The 22,587-nt window shown below is 38.8% G+C and overlaps 1 protein-coding gene and 1 pseudogene across 1 annotated transcript; both read left to right on the top strand.

Annotated features, from left to right (window-relative positions):
- Positions 1-4,797: 4,797 nt before the first annotated feature.
- Positions 4,798-5,263, top strand: LOC114684287 (annotated as a pseudogene).
- Positions 5,264-19,533: 14,270 nt separating this feature from the next.
- Positions 19,534-20,433, top strand: LOC114684270 (olfactory receptor 10W1-like). Its single transcript, XM_028858783.1, has one exon. It carries the CDS (start codon positions 19,534-19,536, stop codon positions 20,431-20,433), a length of 900 nt encoding a protein of 299 aa, XP_028714616.1.
- The last annotated feature ends 2,154 nt before the right edge of the window (positions 20,434-22,587 follow it).

Raw genomic sequence — 22,587 nt, 5'->3', positions numbered from 1 at the left:
TCACTATCAAGGATCTTGGGGATGATGTTCTCGGCATAATTGGAGTTCTGTGAAGAAAATATATATTAAAAATGCAGGATTATTGAAGCTGCCAATAATTGAATGAGAAAAATACATTGTAGGAGAATGAGTTACCACTGTGTGCTAGGACTGGGAAGCAAAATGGAAGCTTAAGGAAATAAGTATGGGAAAATCCACAGGCATTACTGACACTAAAGAGTCTAAGTAACTTGTTGATTTTAATTGAGTACCACGGACAAATTTTTATCGAAGGGATGATACATGATCAAAGTAGAGTCTTCAAAATGCCAAAACTCTATGAAATTTGAATTCAAATAATTGTTTTTTTTCTTTTATTTTATAATACCATTCAGTTCTACATATCAGCCACGGATTCCCTTGTTCTCCCCCCTCCTGCCCCCTCCACTTCCCCCAGCCCACCCACCCCCCATTCCCACCTCCTCCAGGGCAAAGCCTCCCCGAGGACTGAGATCGACCTGGTAGACTCAGTCCAGGCAGGTCCAGTCCCCTCCTCCCAGACTGAGCCAAGCGTCCCTGCATAAGCCCCAGGTTTCAAACAGCCAACTCATGCAATGAGCACAGGACCCGGTACCACTGCCTAGATGACTCCCAAACAGATCAAGCCAATCAACTGTCTCAGCTATTCAAAGGGCCTGATCCAGTTGGGGGCCCCTCAGCCCTTGGTTCATAGTTCATGTGTTTCCATTCGTTTGGCTATTTGTACCTGTGCTTTATCCAGCCTTGGTTTCAACAATTCTTGCTCATATAAACCCTCCTCTTTCTAGCTAATTAGACTCCCGGAGCTCCACCCAGGGCTTAGCCATGGATCTCTGCATCCAGATTCCTCAGTCCTTGGATGGGGTTTCTGGCATGACTATTAGAGTGTTTGGCCATCCCATCACCAGAGTAGGTCAGTCCCGGCTGTCTCTCGACCATTGCCAGCCATCTATTGTGGGGGTATCTTTGTGGATTTCTGTAGGCTTCTCTAGCACTTTGTTTCTTCCTTTTCTCATGTGGTCTTCATTTACCATGGTCTCCTATTCCTTGTTCTCCCTCTCTGTTCTTGATCCAGCTGGGATCATTGGAAATAATTGTTAAGAAGCTAACCTGACCTGGGAGTCAGGAGAAAGAGTTAGTCTCATGGGTGCTGATTTACCCCAGACAAGAGATGAAGAGTGTAGGAAATAAGGAAGGAGCTCTGTTCACCAAGGAAAAAGGACAGAGTCTTAAAATGGCCAAATGTATGGAGGAAAATGACCACATGTCAGCTGTAAGGGTGGTCTGACTCTCAGGGCTCACACAGCTACTTTGCAATGCAAGCAAGCTATACACACTTGTTCTGCACGCCTTCATGTGTTTTCCCCAAGCACAAGCTAAGGTGACTATCACAGAAGTCTGTAGACAGAAGGAGTAGGGATCTATTATCTTTGAAACACCCCTCTAGTATCTGAGTACTTTCATTGTGCTTATTCGACACTATACAAGCAGGTGTATCTTATGTACACCTGAATTGTTTCTCAGGCTCTTTCAGTTACCAGTGGCTTCAATGCTGAGTGAGCCTCACTTTGGTGACAGAGTTTCTCCTCATAACATTCTCTGAATATCCAAAATGGAGGTTCCTTATGTTCTACCTGTTCTTATTTATCTCTTCACTTACCTGTTGAACTCAGACATCATTGTTCTTATCTTCATGAATCACAGGCTCCATAGCATGTGTACTTCCTTCTAAGACACCTCTCTTTCATGGACATCTGCTTTCACTATTCCTTAGATAACAGCTATGTTGTTGGAATATGGGACTGCTTTATCCTACACATGTTGAGGTGCTCAGGTTTTTTTTTCTGTTTATGCTCTTTGGCTCAGTTGATTGCTATATCTTGGCCATCATGGCAAATAACTCTTATGTGGTTGTGTTCTGACTTCTGCTTTATGTCACCATAATAATGCAGAAGGCCCTTCCAGGGTTTGTGGCTGGGCCTTATGTTTCTGGCCTCCTAAGTGCCTTGGTACATACATTATCACCATTAGTGTTTTCTATTGTGGAAACAATGAAATTGACTTAATTTTCTGTTACTCCACCCTCCTCTGGTAAAACTGACCCTTGGAGAAACCTACACCAGGAATGGTGATTATTGTATTTGTCACTTTCATGTCATCTGCTTGTATGGTGCTAATTATGTTTTCCTCCCTGCTTGCTCATCATCATGGCCATTCTGTGGATCCCTTCAGCAGGTGGCAGGGACAACACCATTTTCACCACACACCTCACCACAGTATCTCTCTTTTTTGACAACTTCTTCTTCATTACTGGAGAGATAACTGAGGCCAGGTCTCACAAAACAATTGGGTGGTATGTGTGTTCTACAAAACAGTAATTCCCATCTTTACTCCCTCTCATCTACAGACAAGGAAATTTCTCAATAGAATCAGGCTTTCCTAACCTTCTTCTACTTTGGAAGTACCATGAGTATTCTCTTCTCAAGTGCTAGTATTTTTGGACTTTGTTATTTATACTATGACTAATATTTATCTAGATATTATTACATGATGCTTGCAAAAGAGTGAGAATATTTAGCTCCAGGCAGGAGCAAGAAGGAATGTGAAAGTCAGCTAGAGAAGAGATTTGAGTGTGCACTATAGCTCCAAGGATATGTGATATCTGAATGTGACATATTTTAATAGTCTGTGGTAAAAGAACAAGATTATAGTCTTCACAAATATTCCATATAATTTCCATTGTACATAGTGCAGAAATGTTTAGTTTTCATTGTAATCAATAGATTCTGTAAATATCCATATTTTACTTCATAGCATAAATAGCATCTATTCATGTCCCCATCTATCAATATACACATCAATCAGCATTAATTTTTTGATTATTTAAGTGTTATTTGTTGATATTAACATTAGTTGAAGACATAACCATGCCTCGGTGGATTATCTAATACCCATGTGCATGCTCTCAGCACTAATTGGAGTCTGTAACTATTCATAATAATGATGATTAAAATCAGAGACAAAGTCATCAGGGAGAGAGATTCATTGGTATGTCTTGGGGGTAGAAGAATCAGGTAGTGAGGCATAAATAAGATCAGAATACATAATGTATATTCACAGAATTATCAAAAATTAAATAGACAATAATTTAAAAATACTATCTTTTAAGAAAACAAATTACAGACATTAACATCAATACCCTCTATCACTATGTTCTTCAAAAACACGTAATAAATTGAGACTCAAAATTTAGACTTCATTATTTATTTATTATTTGAATCAGAGTTTCATGTAGCCTGACTCTTCTAGAACTTTCTATAAAAATTAAGGATGATGTTGGACCCCTAATCCTCCTGACTTCTCCTTTCTGAGTGCTGGAATTACAACTTGTACCACCATTACTGACTTTGGTTATGTGGTATTGGGGATCAAGCAGAGACCTTTGTACATTCTACACAGTTACTCTACTACTGGATTGCCTGTAGCTTGAGCCACAGTTGGCAATTTCCAAAGACTTATTTATTTATTTATTTATTTTTATTTATTCATGCTTCTATATGTATGTGCATGTGTGTATGGGTGCACTAGTCTGTGCTTGTGTAGAAGTCAGAATAGAACAGAACATCAATCATTTCCTCTACCATGCTCTGATTATTCCTTTGAGGAAAGAATCTGGCACTGGACCTGGTATTTGGGTTTTCTGGGCAAGGCTGGGGGGTCAATAAATGCCAGGAAGTTTCTTGTCCTGACCTCAAATCTGGATTACAGGTGTTTGTGAGACATTCAGGATATTATGTGAATGCTGGAGTACTAACTCTCATTCATATGACTGCATAGTAAGAGTTCTTAACCAACAAACTGTTTTTTCAGGCCTGACATTTATTTCTAGTAATGAAATTATGATAGTTTCGTGGCCTGGTTAATGAAGCTGAGTCCATACAAAGTATTTTTCAGGTTCTGGTAATTTTTCCCAGAGTTGCTTCTATAAATCTGTAAAGAAGATCTGCAGTAGCCCAATGCTTGGTAGAAATATGCACTGTTACCTCTCCTCATATATTCCTGATCCCTTCTGCTCTTGCATGTTTTGGAATCAACTTTGTGAAGTTACACCCCTCAACTCTTAATAATGGAATTTTCTATACTATAGATATTGACCCTGCTCTTAGAGTTTCTGTCTGTGACTAGGCAGATCTTTACTGAATTCCATTAGGGATGACAGGATGAGGTACTAGTCTGCCATTAAACCTACCTAGTACCCTCAAAATGTCCAATACTGCCTAAAACATGCTGATTCTTAACTACAGACAACTTGCCTCAGATAAGCACAAGTCATTGGCTGGGTTATGGATGATGGTTATCATTTAGGGGTTTTAGTCACAAGTTGTTATTAGTCATAGTCAGGGAGAACACTAAACAAAGGAGATTAGATTAAAGGATTTCTTTCTTTTTTTCTCCATCCTTTCTCTCTTATCTAATGAAAAAATTGGGGGTTTAGAATGATAGGATAAAGGGTAGATTAATGAATCTACTTTGAAACTAAAAAGCAACGACTATTCTCAAATATTTCACATTGGTATAGACTTTTGCATATTAATACAAAATTTAAGGTTGTTTTTGTTATACTGTGTATATGTTCCTACTCTTGTTTAAGGCATTGTACCTATACATCTCATCTAAAATGGTAATGTAAAGTTCTAGTCCTTGAAAGCTATTATTACAAACTGTTTAGGATTATTAAGAAATGTAGGTTAGCCTTTTCCGGTGGTGGAACCACGCGATGAGGAGCTCGTGTTCATACTTGCAGCTATGCGGTCCAAGGGTCCGCTGCAGTCCATGCAGGTCTTTGAACGTAAGAAGACAGCTGTAGCCGTGGCGCACTGCAAATGGGGAAAAGGGCTCATCAAGGTGAATGGACATCCCCTGGAGATGATCGAGCCGCACATGCTGCATGCAGTACAAGTTATTGAAGCCCGTTCTGCTGCTGGGCAAGGAACAACTTGCTGGTGTGGATATCCCGGTCAGTGTGAAGGGTAGTGTTCATGTGGCCCAAATTTATGCTATACGACAGTCCATCTCCAAAGCCCTGGTGGCTTATTACCAAAAGTATGTGGATGAGGCCTCTAAGAAGGAGATCAAAGATATCCTCCTCCAGTATGACCAGACCCTGCTTGTAGCTGATCCACGTTGCTTTGAATCCAAAAATTTCGGAGGTCTTGGTGCCTGTGCTCGATACCAGAAATCCTAACGATAAGCCCATCTCAAGGATCAGGGTTTTTTGTAATAAATATCCTAGGGTTAATGTTAAAAAGAAAGAAAGAAAGAGAGAGAGAGAGAGAGAGAGAGAGAGAGAGAGAGAGAGAGAGAGAGAGAGAAAGAAAGAAAGAAAGAAAGAAAGAAAGAAAGAAAGAAAGAAAGAAAGAAAGAAAGAAAGAAAGAAAGAAAGAAAGAAAGAAAGAAAGAAAGAAAAGAAAGCCGGGCGGCGGTGGCGAACACCTTTAATCCCAGCACTCGGGAGGCAGAGCCAGGTGGATCTCTGTGAGTTCGAGGCCAGCCTGAACTACCAAGTGAGTTCCAGGAAAGGTGAAAAGCTACACAGAGAAACCCTGTCTCGAAAAAAAAAAGAAAGAAAGAAATGTAGGTTAGTAGTTAGTCATCTATAACATTCAAACTTGTAGTCAAGTTAGGTAGGTTTTCAAGGATAAACATATTTTAGATAGTGATGTGGTCATCAAACACTTCAGAGATCTAAAGAATACGGCATTTAAGAAGTTTTAGTAATATAAAACTTTTCATGACAGTGAGATATGTCTGCTCCTAGAAGCATGAATCTACTTTAAAAAATGAATAATGGGCACCTTATGGAGTTTGCTTTCAATGTGTTAAAATTAGCCACTGGGAAATTGCCCTTGCCTTGACTGCTGACATTATGCTGTCCAAATTGAACAAGAAAGACAGAAAGGGAGTTGACTCCTGAACTTTGCCAAAACATAGTAGACCAGTCCTCTAAAATTCGTGCTTCACAGAAAATTCTGCCAGATATTCTAAGCGTATAGGCTGAAGATAGATGCCCCAATGTTGCAGAGGAACCTTGAGTGACTGTCCAGTCAGAAAACTGTCTCTGTCATTTCTATAGTTTTGAAAGTTGTTTCCTTTGCACTTCCTATTTAGTCAGGTAATATCCTTCTTGGGTCTCTGATGAGGTTGAAGACTAGATTGTTATGGTTCTACCATTTTCTATGTTACAAAATTCAAAAAAAGAAACTCACAAGAGAGATGTAAATTTTATAAAGTTTGAGAAACATAAAAGGTTAAGTTGTTTAAGAAAAAATTTAAAAATTGAAAAGGATATTTTCACACTGGTAATGAAAGATATGATAAAACATGATTTAGGAAAAAAAATTTGGACTCACTAAGAACAGATAAATAATAGAGTACATCCTCCAAATTTGACAAATACAAATAGACTGGAAATTGTGAATGTAATTCTTACCTGAAATTTTTCTTATTGTATATAGTTTACTGATGTTAGAGAAATAACCTTTTATTGGAATAAAAGGGGGTATTGGGATAATCTTTTTGTACACTGTGTGAAGATGTCTCTCTTTAACTCACTTGCTTAGGGCACCTTCTGATTGGTTTAATTAAGAGCTAAATGACCCATAGTTAGACAGAAGAGGATAGGCCATCCTTCTGGGCAGAGAGAAACTTTGAAACATACTCTAAGGCAGGAGATTCACCAGCCAGAAGTTGGATGTACAGTATTTATCAGAGGTAATGAGCCATGTGACAGAACATAGATGAACACAAATGGATTAAGTTTTTAAGAGCTAGCTGGGAACAAGCCTAAGCTAAGGCCAACTTTCACAGTTAATAAAAAGTCTCCATGCCATTATTCTGGAACTGGGGTCCAAAGAAATATCTACCTGTAGTAGGACAGTCCCATAGGGTCAAGGAAATTGACTCAGACTAAGGCATACACATAATATACTCCTTAAGAGCCACCCTGCAGTCTGCCTGAGGGCCTAGCAACAGGAGCTGTCAGAGTTCCTAGTTGATGTCAGAGTTCCTGATTGTGCAGAGTCTGCCTGAGGACCTAGAAACAATTGATGTGATGTCAGAGTTCTTGAACATGCCCAGCCAATGAGACTGGGCACTGGGAGGAACTTCCCTGTTATTGAATAAACGAGTTCATTATTGGTCTTCAACATACTCCCGGGGTGTCTGAGTAGTTGATGCCATGCCTTCTCACACCCTCCCTCGAGGGAGCCGTTAGAATTCAAGCAACATCTGGTGCTGAATGTTGGGTTTTTGTTACTTTGTTTCTCCCAGCACAGGTTCTGATCATCTCCCTCTCTTCACTCATGGTGCTTGACAATACCCCCAAGATGGTGTGTTTTGGTGAGAAGGTCCCTCAGTGCTGTGTTCTTTTGGTTCCTTTGGTAGGTAAGCATTGGGATCCCCACTTCTTTCCCTCCTTTGTGTTGTCTGTCATGTTTGCCCAATTCATTAGGAAGGAATTTTTTTTTTCATTTCAGCTCACCCGGCACCTCCACATAAAGATTGATGCCCACAGGAGGTGGAATCAAGGCTTGGCTCCCAATCACCATCCCTCATTTGGAGACACTGTATGGGCATACGCCGGTGGCATAAAAAACCACAAAAGTCTCCCACTAAGCACAGGACATAAGGGTCCAATACAAATTTTTATCCCTTGAAAAGATGGGTAATCTCTTGATCACCCCCACCACTTTCCTGTCAGATATCTCTTTGATATCCGATGATGATGAGACAGACAGTTTGGGCCCCTAGAAATCTGTCAAGGAGAATGTAGCTGTCATTTTGGGCCCTGAGAAATCTGTCAGTTTGGGTCCTGAGATATCTGTTAGTTTGGGTCCTGGGAAATCTGTCAAGGATAACATAACTGTCAGTTTGGGCCCCGAAATCTGGCAAGGTGAACATAGCTTTCAATATGGACTCCCGATATCTGGCAAGGAGAAGTAGCTGTCAGTTTGGATCCTGCCAAATCTGTCAAAGAGAAGGCAGCTGTCATTAAGTTATGTGCTGCTATCCCCTCTGCTCCACCACCACCGCTGGTAGCTACCCCTCCACCACAGTATTCTTGGGGCAATCTACCCCAATACCAGCCTGCCTCAGGAGGTGGCCACACTTCCGCAGTGCCAAGTGTCTTACAACCCTCACAGCCTGCACCACTGTCAGTCCATAGTTCCATAAAAGCCTTCCCAGTCAATATGGGCCCAAATGTCGAAGGCCAGTACTGGATTCCCACCCCCAAAGCTGATCTCTCCCTCATCAGGAAGGCAGCCAATGAGTCAGGCCCAGATCCCCCGTACTTTCAGGAAGTCCTTGCTCAATGGTCCGTGCAGTTACAAACTTATTTTGATTGGTACCATTTGCTTAAAGCTGTGTTGGAGCCTGCAGTCTTTCTTAGCTGGAAATCAGCCTATGAAGATCAGGCAGAATCCCAGGCCCAGACGAACATCTTGCTTAATGTCCAGGTGACCTATGATAGGCTCACAGGGCATGGGAATATATCCACCCTGTGTACCAGGCACAGATTGTCTTGAATACCTATTTTCAATGAGTCTTGGACCTGGCCCTCAAGGCCCTCAGTGCCTATACTCCCCCGGACCCCTTGGCATACTTTCTCAATTTTATCCAACAGCCTGGGAGCTCTTCACTGACTTCCTGGCCCATGTCAGTGAGGTAGTAGAGTACAGAATGAATGGAGGTCCCACTAGAGATATGCTAATTAAACAACTGATTTGGGAAGGGCTAAATGTTCAAACCTGTAATGCAGTTGTAGCTAAGTGAAATGAGGACATACACAAATGGGTACAGGCCACCAGAGATCCTAACCCCAGCACTGGCCCCATTGCCACTCTTACTGCCTCCCTGGATGCTCTCCTCACTGACAGGAAATGTGCTAATGGCACCTCCCAAGGGTCCCCAGGTAGATAGAACTTGCTGGGGATGAGGCAAACCAGGACATTTGTGGTGTGACTGCCTCCTGGACAAAACCAAGGACCGGATGCCCCAGATGTAATAAAGGATTTCATTGGGCAAAGGATTGCAGGTCACAGTTTGCTGAAACACCAGTACCTTTAAACTCTAGGTGGGGTACTCTTCAACCCTGCCAGTAAGAGGAGGCTCTGGTAATCCAAAAATGTATTGGACAATGCCCATTTTTGCACACTCCTCAATGCTAACCATCTATCTTGATGGACAAGCTGTCACAGGTTTGGTTGACATGGGTGTGGATGCTACCATTTTAACCAAGACTGAGGTGCTTCGCTTCCATCATTGGAAGTTCAAACCCAGCTCCCCCATCAGTAGTGAGGGAGGCCAACAAGATTCTAAGATTATCCATCATCTGGCCCATTGGAAGGATCTTGATGGCAATCCGGGAGCCATTCACCCAATCATTTCCAATGTACCTAGGAACCTGTGGGGAAAAGATATTTTGGAGAATATGTGTGTTGTGCTAACTACAGACGACAGGGCCTTTTTTGATGACATCAAGGTCCATGAAAAGGCAGGTCTTGTGGTCTGAGATCCTGCACAAGATCTTCACCCCCAATTCTAAGGGCCACTGTCCCCACAGGATCCACCACCATCGAGCCTCCTAGCCACATTCCATTGACATAGCTCTCAGAACATGAATTATGAGTGAAACAGTGGTCTATAATTGAACCTAAGCTGTCAATCTTAAAGGAATTAGTTGCAGAACAGTTAAAGATGGATCACATTGAGCTATCCTCAAGTAAACATAGTACCCCCATATTTGTTAGCCTCAAGAAATCAGAATGCTACTACTTCCTGCAGGATCTTTGTGTAGTTAATGATCTAATGGAAAAGATGGGGTCTACACAGCCAGGGCTCCCCCACCCTAGCACGATTCCTCCATCTTATTATATATTAGTTTTAGATATTAAGGATTGCTTTTTTCAAATTCCCCTGGTGCCACAGGATCAAGATCATTTTGCCTTTACTGTGTGGGAACATAATATGAATAAACCAGCTAAGAGATATCAGTGGACTGTTTTGCCCCAAGGAATGAAGTATATTCCCACTATTTGCCAGTTTTATGTTTCTCAAGCTTTGGTCAATGTCCCCAGGGATATTCTTTTGATCCATTATATAGATGATCTCTTCTTGGCACACTCAGAGGCAGCCTTTCTGCAAAAGACTTCCAAGGGAGTATTAGAAGATATTGCATTTTTACAACTGATGGTGGCTCCAGATAAGGTCCAAATAGTACCCCTTTGCCTTTTTAGGATTTTCCAGTGCTAAGCAGGTCCTCCCCATTTCCTTTAAATTGAAATGAAGGAATTGTACTCACTATCAGAATTACAATTGTGTGGCACAATTAATTGGCTTAAACCTTTCTTACCCATCCCTGACCAAGAGATGAGACATCTATTTTCATTGTTGGAGGGCCTCACCTGTCCTTCTACTAAGCTTAGGCTTACCCAAGAAGCTGAAGAGTTGTTACAAAAGGTTTTGGCCATTCTAGCCACCTCCAGCCTGCAATGCTATGATTCCCAAAGACCTTTATTGGCAATGGTCCTCTGGACACCTATGGGATTCTTGGGAGTGTTATGGTAATCTGGGCCCCTTCTATGGAGATACATAAAGCACATTCTGACCTGCACAAGGTCACCTCTAAGTTTGACCAGTACTTCCAACTAGACCTTAAGGCATGGATGCTGGCACAGAGAACTTATGGATGAGAGCAAGATAAGTTTGTCTCCCCCCTTTCTTTAAAGAATATCCAGTCCCTCTGGGCAGATTCTATCCTTGTTCCAGGAAATGGTTGCAAGATTTACAGGAATGATTGACAATCATTTGCCAAAAAGTAAGATCTTAGCAGAACTCCCCACACTTCCAATACAGATACAGCCCCATGCAGTGCCCTCCTCCACCACCATCCCTCATGCCACTCTGGCCTTTTTAGATTCTAATAAAGCAGATATGGTGTTCTTATCCAGCATTCTGGCTCCAAAGATGTTACACATATTATCCCTAATCCTGAATCTGTTCAATTGGGTGAAATATTGGCCCTTTTCAAAGTTCTAGTAGAGTGTCAGATCAAACCAGTTAATATTTTTCTGACAGCCAATATGCTGGTCAGGAAGTTTGTGTGCTGGCCTTTTCTTGAGTCGAAGACTCACTGACCTCATCACCATCACCATGTTGCTCATACAAGATGTCCTGAATCAGAGGACTGAGCCTTGGTATCTGTCTCATATTAGATCTCATTCCAAATTACCCAGAATATTGGCTCGAGGAAATGAGGTAACAGACACCATCATATTAACAGCCAGTATGGATCTCCTAGAACAACCCAGGGCTTTTTACCATCAATTTCATCTGTTTTCACAGAATTTACATAGACTTCTTCCAGAATTACCGGATTCTTAATATAAACATTTGTCCGGGGTATGTGTCACTTGTGCTCCTCTGCCCCCCTTAGGACTGCTTCAATATCCTGGGGCTAATCCTCTAGGCTTGTTGCCTAACACCATCTGGCAGATGGATGTCACGCATCATTCCCCCCTTGGCAATCTTAAATATGTTCATGTGATAATAGACACCTATTCCTCCTTTGTTTATGCCCTTACCCTTTCTGGGGAAAAGACCATTAATGTTATCAAGACCCTTAAGTCAGCCATGGTAGTTATGGGGGCACCTTGGACACATAAGACTGACAATGGCCCTGCATATGTGTCTCAACAATTTAATGACTTTCTGGGGTCCTGGAAGATATCTCATACCACTGGCCTCCCCTACAATCCACACGGACAAGCCATTGTTGAGAAGATCAACAGAGCTCTTAAGGAGCTGTTAATGGGGACTATCTCACCAGAAGTTAGGAGAGATCCTCATCTGGCTTTAACAGAGGTCCTTTTCCATATGAACTTTCTCAGTTTTGATGACAAGTGGCTCAGCCCAGACTACAAGCACTGGGCATCTCTGCCAAGGAACATGCTTCTGCCCCTGGTAAGATGGAGGAATCCTAACTCCCTCCAATGGCAGCCACCAGCCTCCCTGCTAACCAGTAGGAGAAGGTATGCTTGTGTTTTCCCTCAGAGTTCCACTATGCCAATATGGGTCCCAGCAAGAGATGTGTGCTTGGCCATGGATCAGCCTGCTTCCACCAAGGAGAAAATCACCCAGGATGGGTAATGGATATACTCTCCTTTCTTGCTCACGCTGTTCCTCTAAAGGCTGAAGAATTATGAAGCCTTGCTTTTCCTCATTTTGTATGATGCCTTTTGAGATGAGGAACATTAGTTTAGCAGGCTGGGAGCTAGCTAAATATATTAAGGGCCCATGGTCAGCTAAATTTCTATATTATCCATTACAACTAACACATGGATTTTTGCAATTAACCAGACAAGAACACAGGTTATGGACTTTGACTCTTTATTTTTTGAGAATGTTTGGCATGATATAAAGAGGCTGTTTGATCCCTCCTGGATTTCTCTTATGTTTTGATTGGGGGGTGGTCTTTTGATCTTTCTCCTTTTTAAGTGTCTCCTACAGTACATCCACAAAAGGCAGTCAGCCACTAAGGTAACTCTATAGGTGTTAATGGCTTTTAGACATCCAACTCATAGCCCTCAACAGGAGGTTATGCATGCCTGGCTTTCTGAAATTCAAAAGGCTGCCTGACACTCTCCACCCAGGGTGACTCCCCAGGGATGGATGCTCTTCGAGGGCTGGTAGTCAAACATGGGTAAGAGCTCATTTGGCAAGCCAACCTAAGACAGGCACAGTCCAGTTACTGAGCCCCCCCTGAGGTGGGATCAACAAGGCCAGAGCAAAAAAAAACTCTGATTCCTGCTGAGAGCCCATGTAAGAAAATAAAAGGGTGTATATGTAGTAGGACAGGCCTATAGGGTCAAGGAAATTGGCTCAGACCAGTAGCCAAGGCATGCATATAACATACTCCTTAAGAGTCAACCTGGAGTCTGCCCGAGGACCTAGCAACAGTTGATTTGATGTCAGAGATCCTGATCATGCCCAGCCAATGAGGGATGACCACACAGACTGGGCACTGGGAGAAGGGTATATAAGGCCTACCCTGTTATTAAATAAATATTTCATTATTTGCTTTCAATGGATTCTTTGTGTCTGAGTTGTTGATGCTGCACCTTCTCAACCCCTCCCCTGAGGGAGCCATTAGAATCCAAGCAACACCTCTATATTCTAGTCTCTTTGGTCTAGGTAGGTAATCTGCAGGGTACTGAAAGAGAAATTTGGACACTAACCCAGCCACAAAATCTTTGACCTACAATGTGCTCTGCCTGCAAGATGTTCTGGGGCAATGGTGGTGCAGAACTTGTGGACGTTGCCAACCAATATCTGGTTTAATTTGATGAGGCCAAGAGATAGATAACATGCCATGCATTCCTGAATGGTCAGGAACTGGATACTACATAGCTCAGAGACCAAACATAACTTGAAAAAAAGAAAGGAAAGGAAAACAAAGAAAGAAAGATAGACAGACAGACAGAAATAAGACAGAAAGAAAGGGAGAGAGATCAATGAGATAATTCCTACTGATATTCTGTTATACTTATACTCATAGATTTGTGCCTTGTTCATTAATCATCACAAAAGCCTCCCCAACAAAGATGGGAGGAGGCACAGAGACCCACAAGTGAACACTATGCGGAGGTTGATTCTAAATTGGAGATCTCCATTGGGTACCTCACCTTGGAGCTCAGGAAACCACATAGAAGAGTGGGAGGCAATTATGTAGGAGTCAGAGAGGATGGGGGCTACCAGGAGAACATGGCATACCAAATCATTAATCAGGGATCATATGGTCTCACAAAGTCTGAAAAGGCAAATATGGAGTCAGCATTGGTCTTTACCAGGTCCTCTGCATATATGTTGTGGCTTTTAGCTTGATGGTATGGTTAGACTCCTATAGTGGGAGCAAGTCTATCTTTGATTCTTTTGTCTTGAGACTCTTTTGGATTGTCTTGTCCAGCTTCAATATGAGGGCTTATATCTTCTCTTACTGTATCTTGTTTTGGACTCTCTGGTTGTCCTCTGCTGGAGAGGGGGAGTAGATATGGGGTAGAAATAGATGGAGAAGAGCTATCAGCAGTGGAAGGAGGGAAAACTATGGTTGTGATGCACTGTATGAGAGAAGAATCTACTTTTACTGTAAGTTTTACTTAAAAATTTTAACAAAAAAATGAAGAAAGTATTCAATACTTTTCTTCCTGACTGAAATAAGTCACTTATCATGATGTCATCTAGTTCATCCCACTTTCTGACAAATTATGTCCTGTAAATTTTGATACCTGAAAATTATTCCACTGTGCATATATAATGTATCTTCTTTATGTATTTATCCATTGTATGGCACCTTTACTTGTCCTATGTCTGGGGTATTGTAAATAATGCTGCAATAACTAATAATTTAGAGATAGTTCAGTGGTATATTCTTTTAATTTCTTTGAGAATATATACAGAAGTGGTCCAGTTGGATTGTGTGGTACTTGTACTCATTTTTTAATTAAATATTTTTATTTGTTTAACCACAGAGTACTGGGTTTTATTATACATTTCTATAAATACTTTATTTTGCTGATTCCTCTCCACTCCTCTTGGCTTTCCCCAACACCTTTTCCTATTATGACTTTTATGCTTTGATATGAATTTCTGAGTTTTTTTTCCTTGTTCTAAAAGTGTCATTGAAATCTGCATGAAACTGCAATGAACCCAGAGACCACCTTTAACAAAATGGGCAATAAATAAATCCTTGTTCTTTTAAGAGGCTATGATTTCATATGATTTATCTCAGTAACTTAATCTGACATAACTCAACTTTGGGTTGTGGGAAATATAAAGAAATAAATTAGGACTATAGAAGATAAATCCAGAGCTTATCTTTGATGTATGTGAGAGATACCTTGTAATTATTTCATCTGCCTTATATATTTTTTACATACTGTTCTTGATATTTTGAATTTTAAACATTTCATATAGACAAATATACATATATGTCAATTAATTTCTTACTTTTTTGTATTTTTAGGCTTAGGAAATACATTTCCATAAATGACAATTATACCTCTAAAACCAAGGAAACAGACTTGAAGTAACATTATATAACCAAGTAGGCAAGTCTTTCTTTCTACTGCCAACTCCCAAATAATGAAATGGAGACTTATTATTCATTATGAAAGCTTGGGCTTTATCTTGGACTTATTTCCAACTAACACTTATAACTTAATTAATCCATATTTTTGAATCTATGTTCTACTACGTGGCTCTTTACCTTTCCTAAGTACAGGTTGTTGGACTTGCTTCAAGTCTGATAGTGAAAATGTGTGCCTAGATCCCTCCTCTCAGTTTAACTTTGTGCACAGAAGTGCTGTCTATGCTCCCTTGCCTAGCTATTGGTGGTTCAGCTTTTTCTTAAACCAATCAGAAGGTGTCTTAGACAGAGACACATATTTACAGTGTACAAAAAGATTATCCCACAACAAAGTCATAAATTTGAAAGAAGGCAAGGAGGAAAATATGGAAAGGTTTGAAAGAAGAAAAGAGAAGGAGACATGATGTGATTATACTATAATTCAAAACATAAAGTATATTTTTAAAGTGAAATATGTATCCCACCATGTGTTGAGAAGGAAACCAAAGGTGTTCTTGGATTGATTTTTGCATTAGATATATCTTAGCTACTTTATAAGTCATGAAATACAGTGTACATTTCTCTTCCCGCAAGTTCATCAATTGCTCTACCATTAGAGGTTCAATAATGTTTCTTTGTCAAACATATGTAAGGTACAACTTTCACTGTAGACTTGGTTCTGACAACACACTGAGGTGCATTTTACAGTATTATGATTTGTTCTGGTGATACATCTTCACTTTCTCAAAAAAAGACACCACTTTCTTTCATTTAACGTAGATACTAAATCCTTTATGTCATGGAGGTATGTTTTTATCTCCTTGTTTTTTTCCAGGTTTTCCTATTTAAATTCATATTTTATTGTTTTCTATTAGAATATTTTCTTCCTGATAATATGTCAGTTTGGAACAAATCTTCATGCAATTAATAAAAATGGTACCCTTTACAGTGCTTAGTTTATATTCATTTTGACAGTTCATTATAAATTTTCATGCATTCTCCTGTGCCTATTTAAATACCTTAAGTAATAAATCCCTCAGAATTATTTGGTAACAAGGGGATAGATTGTCACTCACTGAACTATCTTCTTCTGGGAGATTAGATCGATGAGGCAAGACTCTAGGTGACAAAGCAATTTATTCCTTCTGTGATTTTGTTTATGATGGTCTAAGAAGGCTGAATCCCACAGGAGTAGTCTGCAAGATCACTGTCTTTTCATGCTGGTTAACAAGAGTAGTCAGCTATCATATTCTAGGTCCTGTTTTTTGTGGAAGAGACAGACATATTATGTCCCCCTCTCTCTTCACATTGAAGGTAAGAGAAGTCTTTTTCTATCCCTTGATTTGCAAACTATTGATATTGTTAGAAGAGTAATGGCCTTATGAATAGATTCTAGGATGTCAGAAATACTTTAGCCCAGGACTCAGTGTTCTTCTGAATTCACTTCACAGTCTAATTACCTTGACTAAAATATTAATCACCAATCATTAATGTTAATGTACTAAATATTTAAATTTCACAAGTTTGCAGTTTAATAGAAAACTTGTCTTCATGTGGGGTTTATCTAATCCTCTTTTGTGAAGTGGATATTTTTAATAACATACCTAAAGCAGATAAAAAATGATAGGAGACATATATTATCCACCTTCATAGGCTTCATGCATCAAGCCAAGTGTGTGCAATCCCATGTTTCTCTTAGCATAGCACTATTAGGTTAATGTTAATTTTGTATCTTTAAGCAATATAGAAATAGTAATTTATGTGATATAGCCTTCCTAAAAGATTATCCTGTTATTAGGAAAGTATATATCTAACTGAGGTTTTCTGAATATCAAATCTATAATGTCCATTTTTATGTGACACTAGACACTAGCAGTATGCTATTCTAGCCTAGATTATCAGGGTCTCCATTATATTCAGGCATAATCATTCTCAAATCATTCTTGGTCATGGATGTTGTGTTTCTAAATATGCAAGATGGAAAGGAGCAAGCTTAAATTATGACACAAATTCAAACCATGATGCTAAAAATACTGAAATAAATGATAAAGAATACTTCAGATTAAAGGAATAGTTACTTAGTGTTTGAAGTGTTTCTGTAGAGAAAATATGCCACAGTTTAGAAGAGACACAGTAGATAGAAATCACAGAGAAGCCAGTTTCAGTTTATCACAGATTGAAATTTCAGAGAATTTAACCTTCTAGTACTGGAGCAAGAATTAGAAATTTAGTGGATGCATTGTACATGGAATATGTCTTGATGTACAGAATCTCCTTAAGTTTCAATTATCTGATGAAAATTATACTAGGTGATTTCTAATGTCCTTTTAGCACTAAGAATCCATGAACTTTCACAATTCTCTTGTGAATATTTAATTAACTGAATGATTAAGATGACATAGTTTTCTGGATTTCAATAAAATTCTCAGAACTCATCATTCTGGCCCTCCATCATCAGACAGGTGTTAGGCTAGCCCTTGGATGTCTGCTTATCATAGACAGCAACATACTATGTGATTAAGTAATAAAAATGTTTTTCACAGCGCATCTCAAATTCAGAAAGTAAGTTATATTTCATAAAGACCCCCAAAAGTATTTTACTATGAAACAATCATAAAAATGGAAATAAAAATTAGACACATATATAAATGAGTGCTTACCTATCCAGTGTACAACTATTTTGCAAAATCTTATTGATCATTCACTTTGGTGTTATAGAAAGATAAAAATATAAATAATCCAGACGGTTGTCCTTGACCTTACTAACAATTTTGAGGTCATGTCTTATTGTTTCTCCTTTTATAGATTGTAATTTATATCATATCACTATCCCACTTAAATTCACAATAATTTTTTTGACTTAATCATAATTGCTTTCCAAAATTTTCAGTTAAGAAATTGAAATTCAGAGGTTTTAGTTTCCGTAACATCAGAGAGCCAGTTGGTAGAAATATACAAATCATGTTATTCACAATCAGTAATAGTTTCATACTCACACAATTCCCTTCATCCTGATACTGTAGTGAAGCAGGAATATTGATAAATATCATGAGAAAATATTCTCAGTATTTTTGAAATTAAGAAGAGGAGGATAAAATAAATGAAACAGAGACCATTTCCTAGCTGTAAGAACAACATTCACGAAGAGCCATTCATGCCCAAAGTGTATATGACATTGACATGGCTTTCTGTGAATGAATTTTATGGTGAAAGGGGATATTTGGAAAAATATTCTCTTAAAAGACATTTTGGTTAAGGATCAATATTAAAATTTGATAATTTGAAATAAAATTACAGGAAACCTTTCTTTATCATTCCTAAATACAGGCTGGTTATTGAAAAAAACAGTGGAATGTGCATACTTTATGAGTTGGGCCTGTTCATTGAATTTTGCAAAGTGATTTTATATTGTTTTGCTGTTTTGCCTTTTGAGAAACATGCATTTTCCCCTCTAGATTTCACATTTGTTGGTGGAAAATGAAGGGAATATGGGAAAAGTTTCTGGATTGATATTCTACAGTCCTGTGCAAACTCACAGAAAGTTATCTTGGAACTTTAGTAGTTTTGTTCCTGTTTTAAATGTGTTACAGTAAAACCTATTGTAAACATAATATAAATATAAATATAAATATAAATGTGTTGGAGACATATGTCTCCTTATTTGATAAGCCTAGAGAAACCAAAAAGGGGAACACCATTTCATACATCTTATCTGAGCCCTATTAAATCTAACTTGAAGACTTTGCCGATGACTCTTCTTCCCATAATCTGTCTTATTTCTTTCTTTATGCCTTAATTTTCTATTGTATGATGATCTGTGAGTATGAAATTCACATGTCATTGATTTAATGCCTCAAATGACATTGAACTACATATATATATATATATATATATATATATATATATATATATATATGTGTGTGTGTGTGTGTGTGTTAAATCTATAAAAAAATAAGTATATGAGTGAATAATGGATGAAATTCTTCCTGACCAATCTTAAATGATTTTTGACTCAAGAAACTCTTGATGATAAATAATGAGCTTGCTGAAAGAATTTGATTATTACTACATGTCTTCTGAAAATACATTTCTGTATCCATCCATTCTTCTGGTGGTTTTAGCTAACAGTCTTTCATTACCAAACTGTTCATAGGTAGAAGTTAGTGTGTAGATTTACAGGAGAACACATTTCATAAAAATAGAAAATAAAAGATACAATCTGTTTCTCATATCCAAATCTATATTTGATTGATAAAATCATTATCTATAATGTAACTATATCACTCACCTGACAGGTATTATTTTCCACTATAAAGAGAATAACTGTGGACTCAATGACCTGGGAGAACCACTCAGCATTGGAGTTTGTGTTCCTAGCCTATCCCAACTGCCCAGAACTACGTATGCTGTGCTTCCTTGGAGTCAGCCTGGCTTATGCATTGATCATCTCTGGGAATATCCTCATTGTGGTTTCCATCCATACAGAAGCCCGCCTACATACACCCATGTACTATTTCCTGGGCAGCCTCTCAGGGATAGAACTATGCTACACTGCAGTGGTGGTACCACATATCCTAGTGAACACCCTACATTCAGAGAAAACCATCACTCTGCTGAGCTGTGCCACTCAAATGGTCTTCTTCATTGGACTTGGTAGTGCTGATTGCTTCCTTCTAGCTTCAATGGCCTATGACAGGTATGTTGCCATCTGTCATCCCTTACAGTACCCTCTCATCATGACTGTAAGTCTTTGTGCCCGCTTGGTTGTGGCTTCTGTGGTCATTGGTTTGTTCCTGTCCTTACAGCTTGTGGTCTTCATCTTCTGTCTTCCATTCTGTCAGACTAGGGGAATAGAGCACTTCTTTTGTGATGTGCCACCAGTGATGCGTCTTGTGTGTGCCACAAGTCATATCCACGAGCTCTCTGTGCTAGTGGCAGCCACACTAGCCATTGCTGTACCGTTCCTTTTCATTGCTAGCACCTACGCCTTGATAGTGGCTGCTGTGCTCAAACTCCACTCAGCAGCTGGCCGCCGCAGGGCCTTTAACACCTGTTCTTCTCATCTCACTGTGGTGCTGCTGCAGTATGGTTGCTGTGCCTTCATGTACCTGCGCCCTAACTCCAACTACCACCCCAAGCAAGATCAATTCATCTCTCTAGTGTACACACTGGGAACCCCATTCCTCAACCCCCTCATCTACACTCTGAGGAACAGTGAGATGAAAGGGCCATAGGGAAAATTCTTACCAGGAATTGTCTCTCTCAAAAACTGATAGGATAGAAAATATCCAATATAACAAAAGTTTCATCATGGCTAAAGCAAATCCCTGTGTCACTCTAAAAGTATTGTCTCTACTGATATTGAAATCATGTTCACAGAAACAATAAACATAAAACACCTTAATTTTTACCTATGTGTGGTGACATTCTTTACTATGTGCTGCTTTTAGACTGGGTGATTAGTCTTATAAGAAAGATATAAGTAGGTATATGAGCTGAAAGCAATATTAAGTGGAAAATATATGGATTTATATGAGTATTTAGTAGGAAAGATTTGGTTTATTACATAAGTTTTTGATAGAAGATATAATGGGATTGTCTGCATCATTTGTGAGCCAGGAAATGACTGATTCCTGGGAGTCATCGTCAAGACACCTAAAAAGTAAGAGCAAATATACTGTTATCAGAAACCCATTAGAAACTGATGCAAAAGGGAATTTACTCTAGGAATGGTAACTTTGGAGTAAAGACTCTTTTAACCAGTACAATCACACAAAGGGAAACCAGGAAAGGCAATACTATAACCTCGTGCATCTATTGCTCAGTCCTGAAACACAAGTGGATGCAAGAGGGACTGGTATCTGTGTGATTGTATCATGAAGTCATTCTCTTGAGATATAAGCTTTGTAGACAGGGAATTTGAGGGCCAGCAACAGACAGAATGATTAAAGTTGTTTATTATACATAAAAGTACATTTTTCTAATGAATTATTGTTTAAATAATTTTTTCATTAAGGAATGTAATTCAGCTTTGCATTTGTCTTAAAATGCTATGTATTAGCAATGTTATCATTAAGTGCTTATAGTGTTACAAATAATACACATAGCATATAATATATATATATATTATTAGTCTTAAAAATATTTGCTTTTATAGTAATAGAAGAATATCTAAGTAGAAAGATCCAACACGGCCAATATTTTCAGATAATTAATATTAGTAAATACTGCTAGACAATGTAATTTCTCTGTAATAAATGGAGGTAGCTTGCTGCCAGAACTAAAAGGCAAAGTATCCAGTTATTGTCAATGTTGTACAGACAAGTATTCTGAAGTGATGCCTCTTTCTTTCTGTTCTGTGTGGATTGTGTATATAATTTAAAGAAGGGGGTGGTGCTAATTAAAAAGTCTTACATTTTTAGCATGGTTGACAATTTGAAGCTTTGAGATGTTTTCTGTGACACATCTGATTGGTTGAAAGTTCCACATGACTTTTGAAGGAATGTTCATCCTGTGGATCACAAAGCATGTGTATAATTTTAAGTTAGCTAATAGTATATTGTTTGGATTTTGTTTTTATTTTTTCTCGATTTTGCATTCAGAGACAGGGTAATACTATGTGGCACAGGTTGGCATAAAACTTGTGATCTTTCTGCATCAGCCTCCAAAGGACTGGGACTATAAATATGAGCTACTATTCTTAAGAAATTGTATGATTTCAATTTGTAATGTCATTGCTTAGGTTGTCTATGGTCAAAATATTCAGCTGTCATTGTAGATTTGTCCTCTCATTTTCATTTCCTGCTTTAATTTTAACCCAAGAATTGGATCTATAATTTTCAATATCAAGACATGCCTTTTTATATTGTTTTTGTTGTTTATATTTTGAGATTATAATTTAATTACATTTCTCCCTTCGCTTTCCTTCCTCCAAAACCCTCTCATGTTTCCTCTACTCTCTTTCAAAATGATGGGCTCTTTTCACTAATTGCCATTGTATGCATATATGTATTTTCACATACATATATTCTTAAATATAAGCTCTTGGATCTATACAGATATATATATTCTGTGTTTTGAAACTTTGTTATAGGACTTAAACATGTCAAGCATGCTGATGTCTTGCTGAAGTACTAATCACTTTGCCATTAATCAACATCTCTTTTTATTTTTAATTCATTGAGAATTTCATATTTTATATAGCAAAATATGACCACATATACCACCCTCTTTATACCCTCAAGCCACCAATTTCATACCATCTTATTTGCTGTTTAACCTACTTTATCTTATACCTGTCCCAGCTATGATTTGAATCTACTCTTAAAAATAAAAGAGATTATAGAAATAATAGAATAAAAGGGTTGATTATTGAATCTACTCTGAAA

This window comes from Peromyscus leucopus, unplaced genomic scaffold (genome assembly GCF_004664715.2).
Source record: "Peromyscus leucopus breed LL Stock unplaced genomic scaffold, UCI_PerLeu_2.1 scaffold_1035, whole genome shotgun sequence".
NCBI lineage: Eukaryota > Metazoa > Chordata > Mammalia > Rodentia > Cricetidae > Peromyscus > Peromyscus leucopus.
This window is presented reverse-complemented; position numbering and strand designations above follow the sequence as displayed.

What these genes read in the sequence shown, in the direction of transcription:
- LOC114684270 (XM_028858783.1), top strand. Translation starts at nt 19,534, where the DNA reads ATGACCTGGGAGAACCACTCAGCATTGGAGTTTGTGTTCCTAGCCTAT.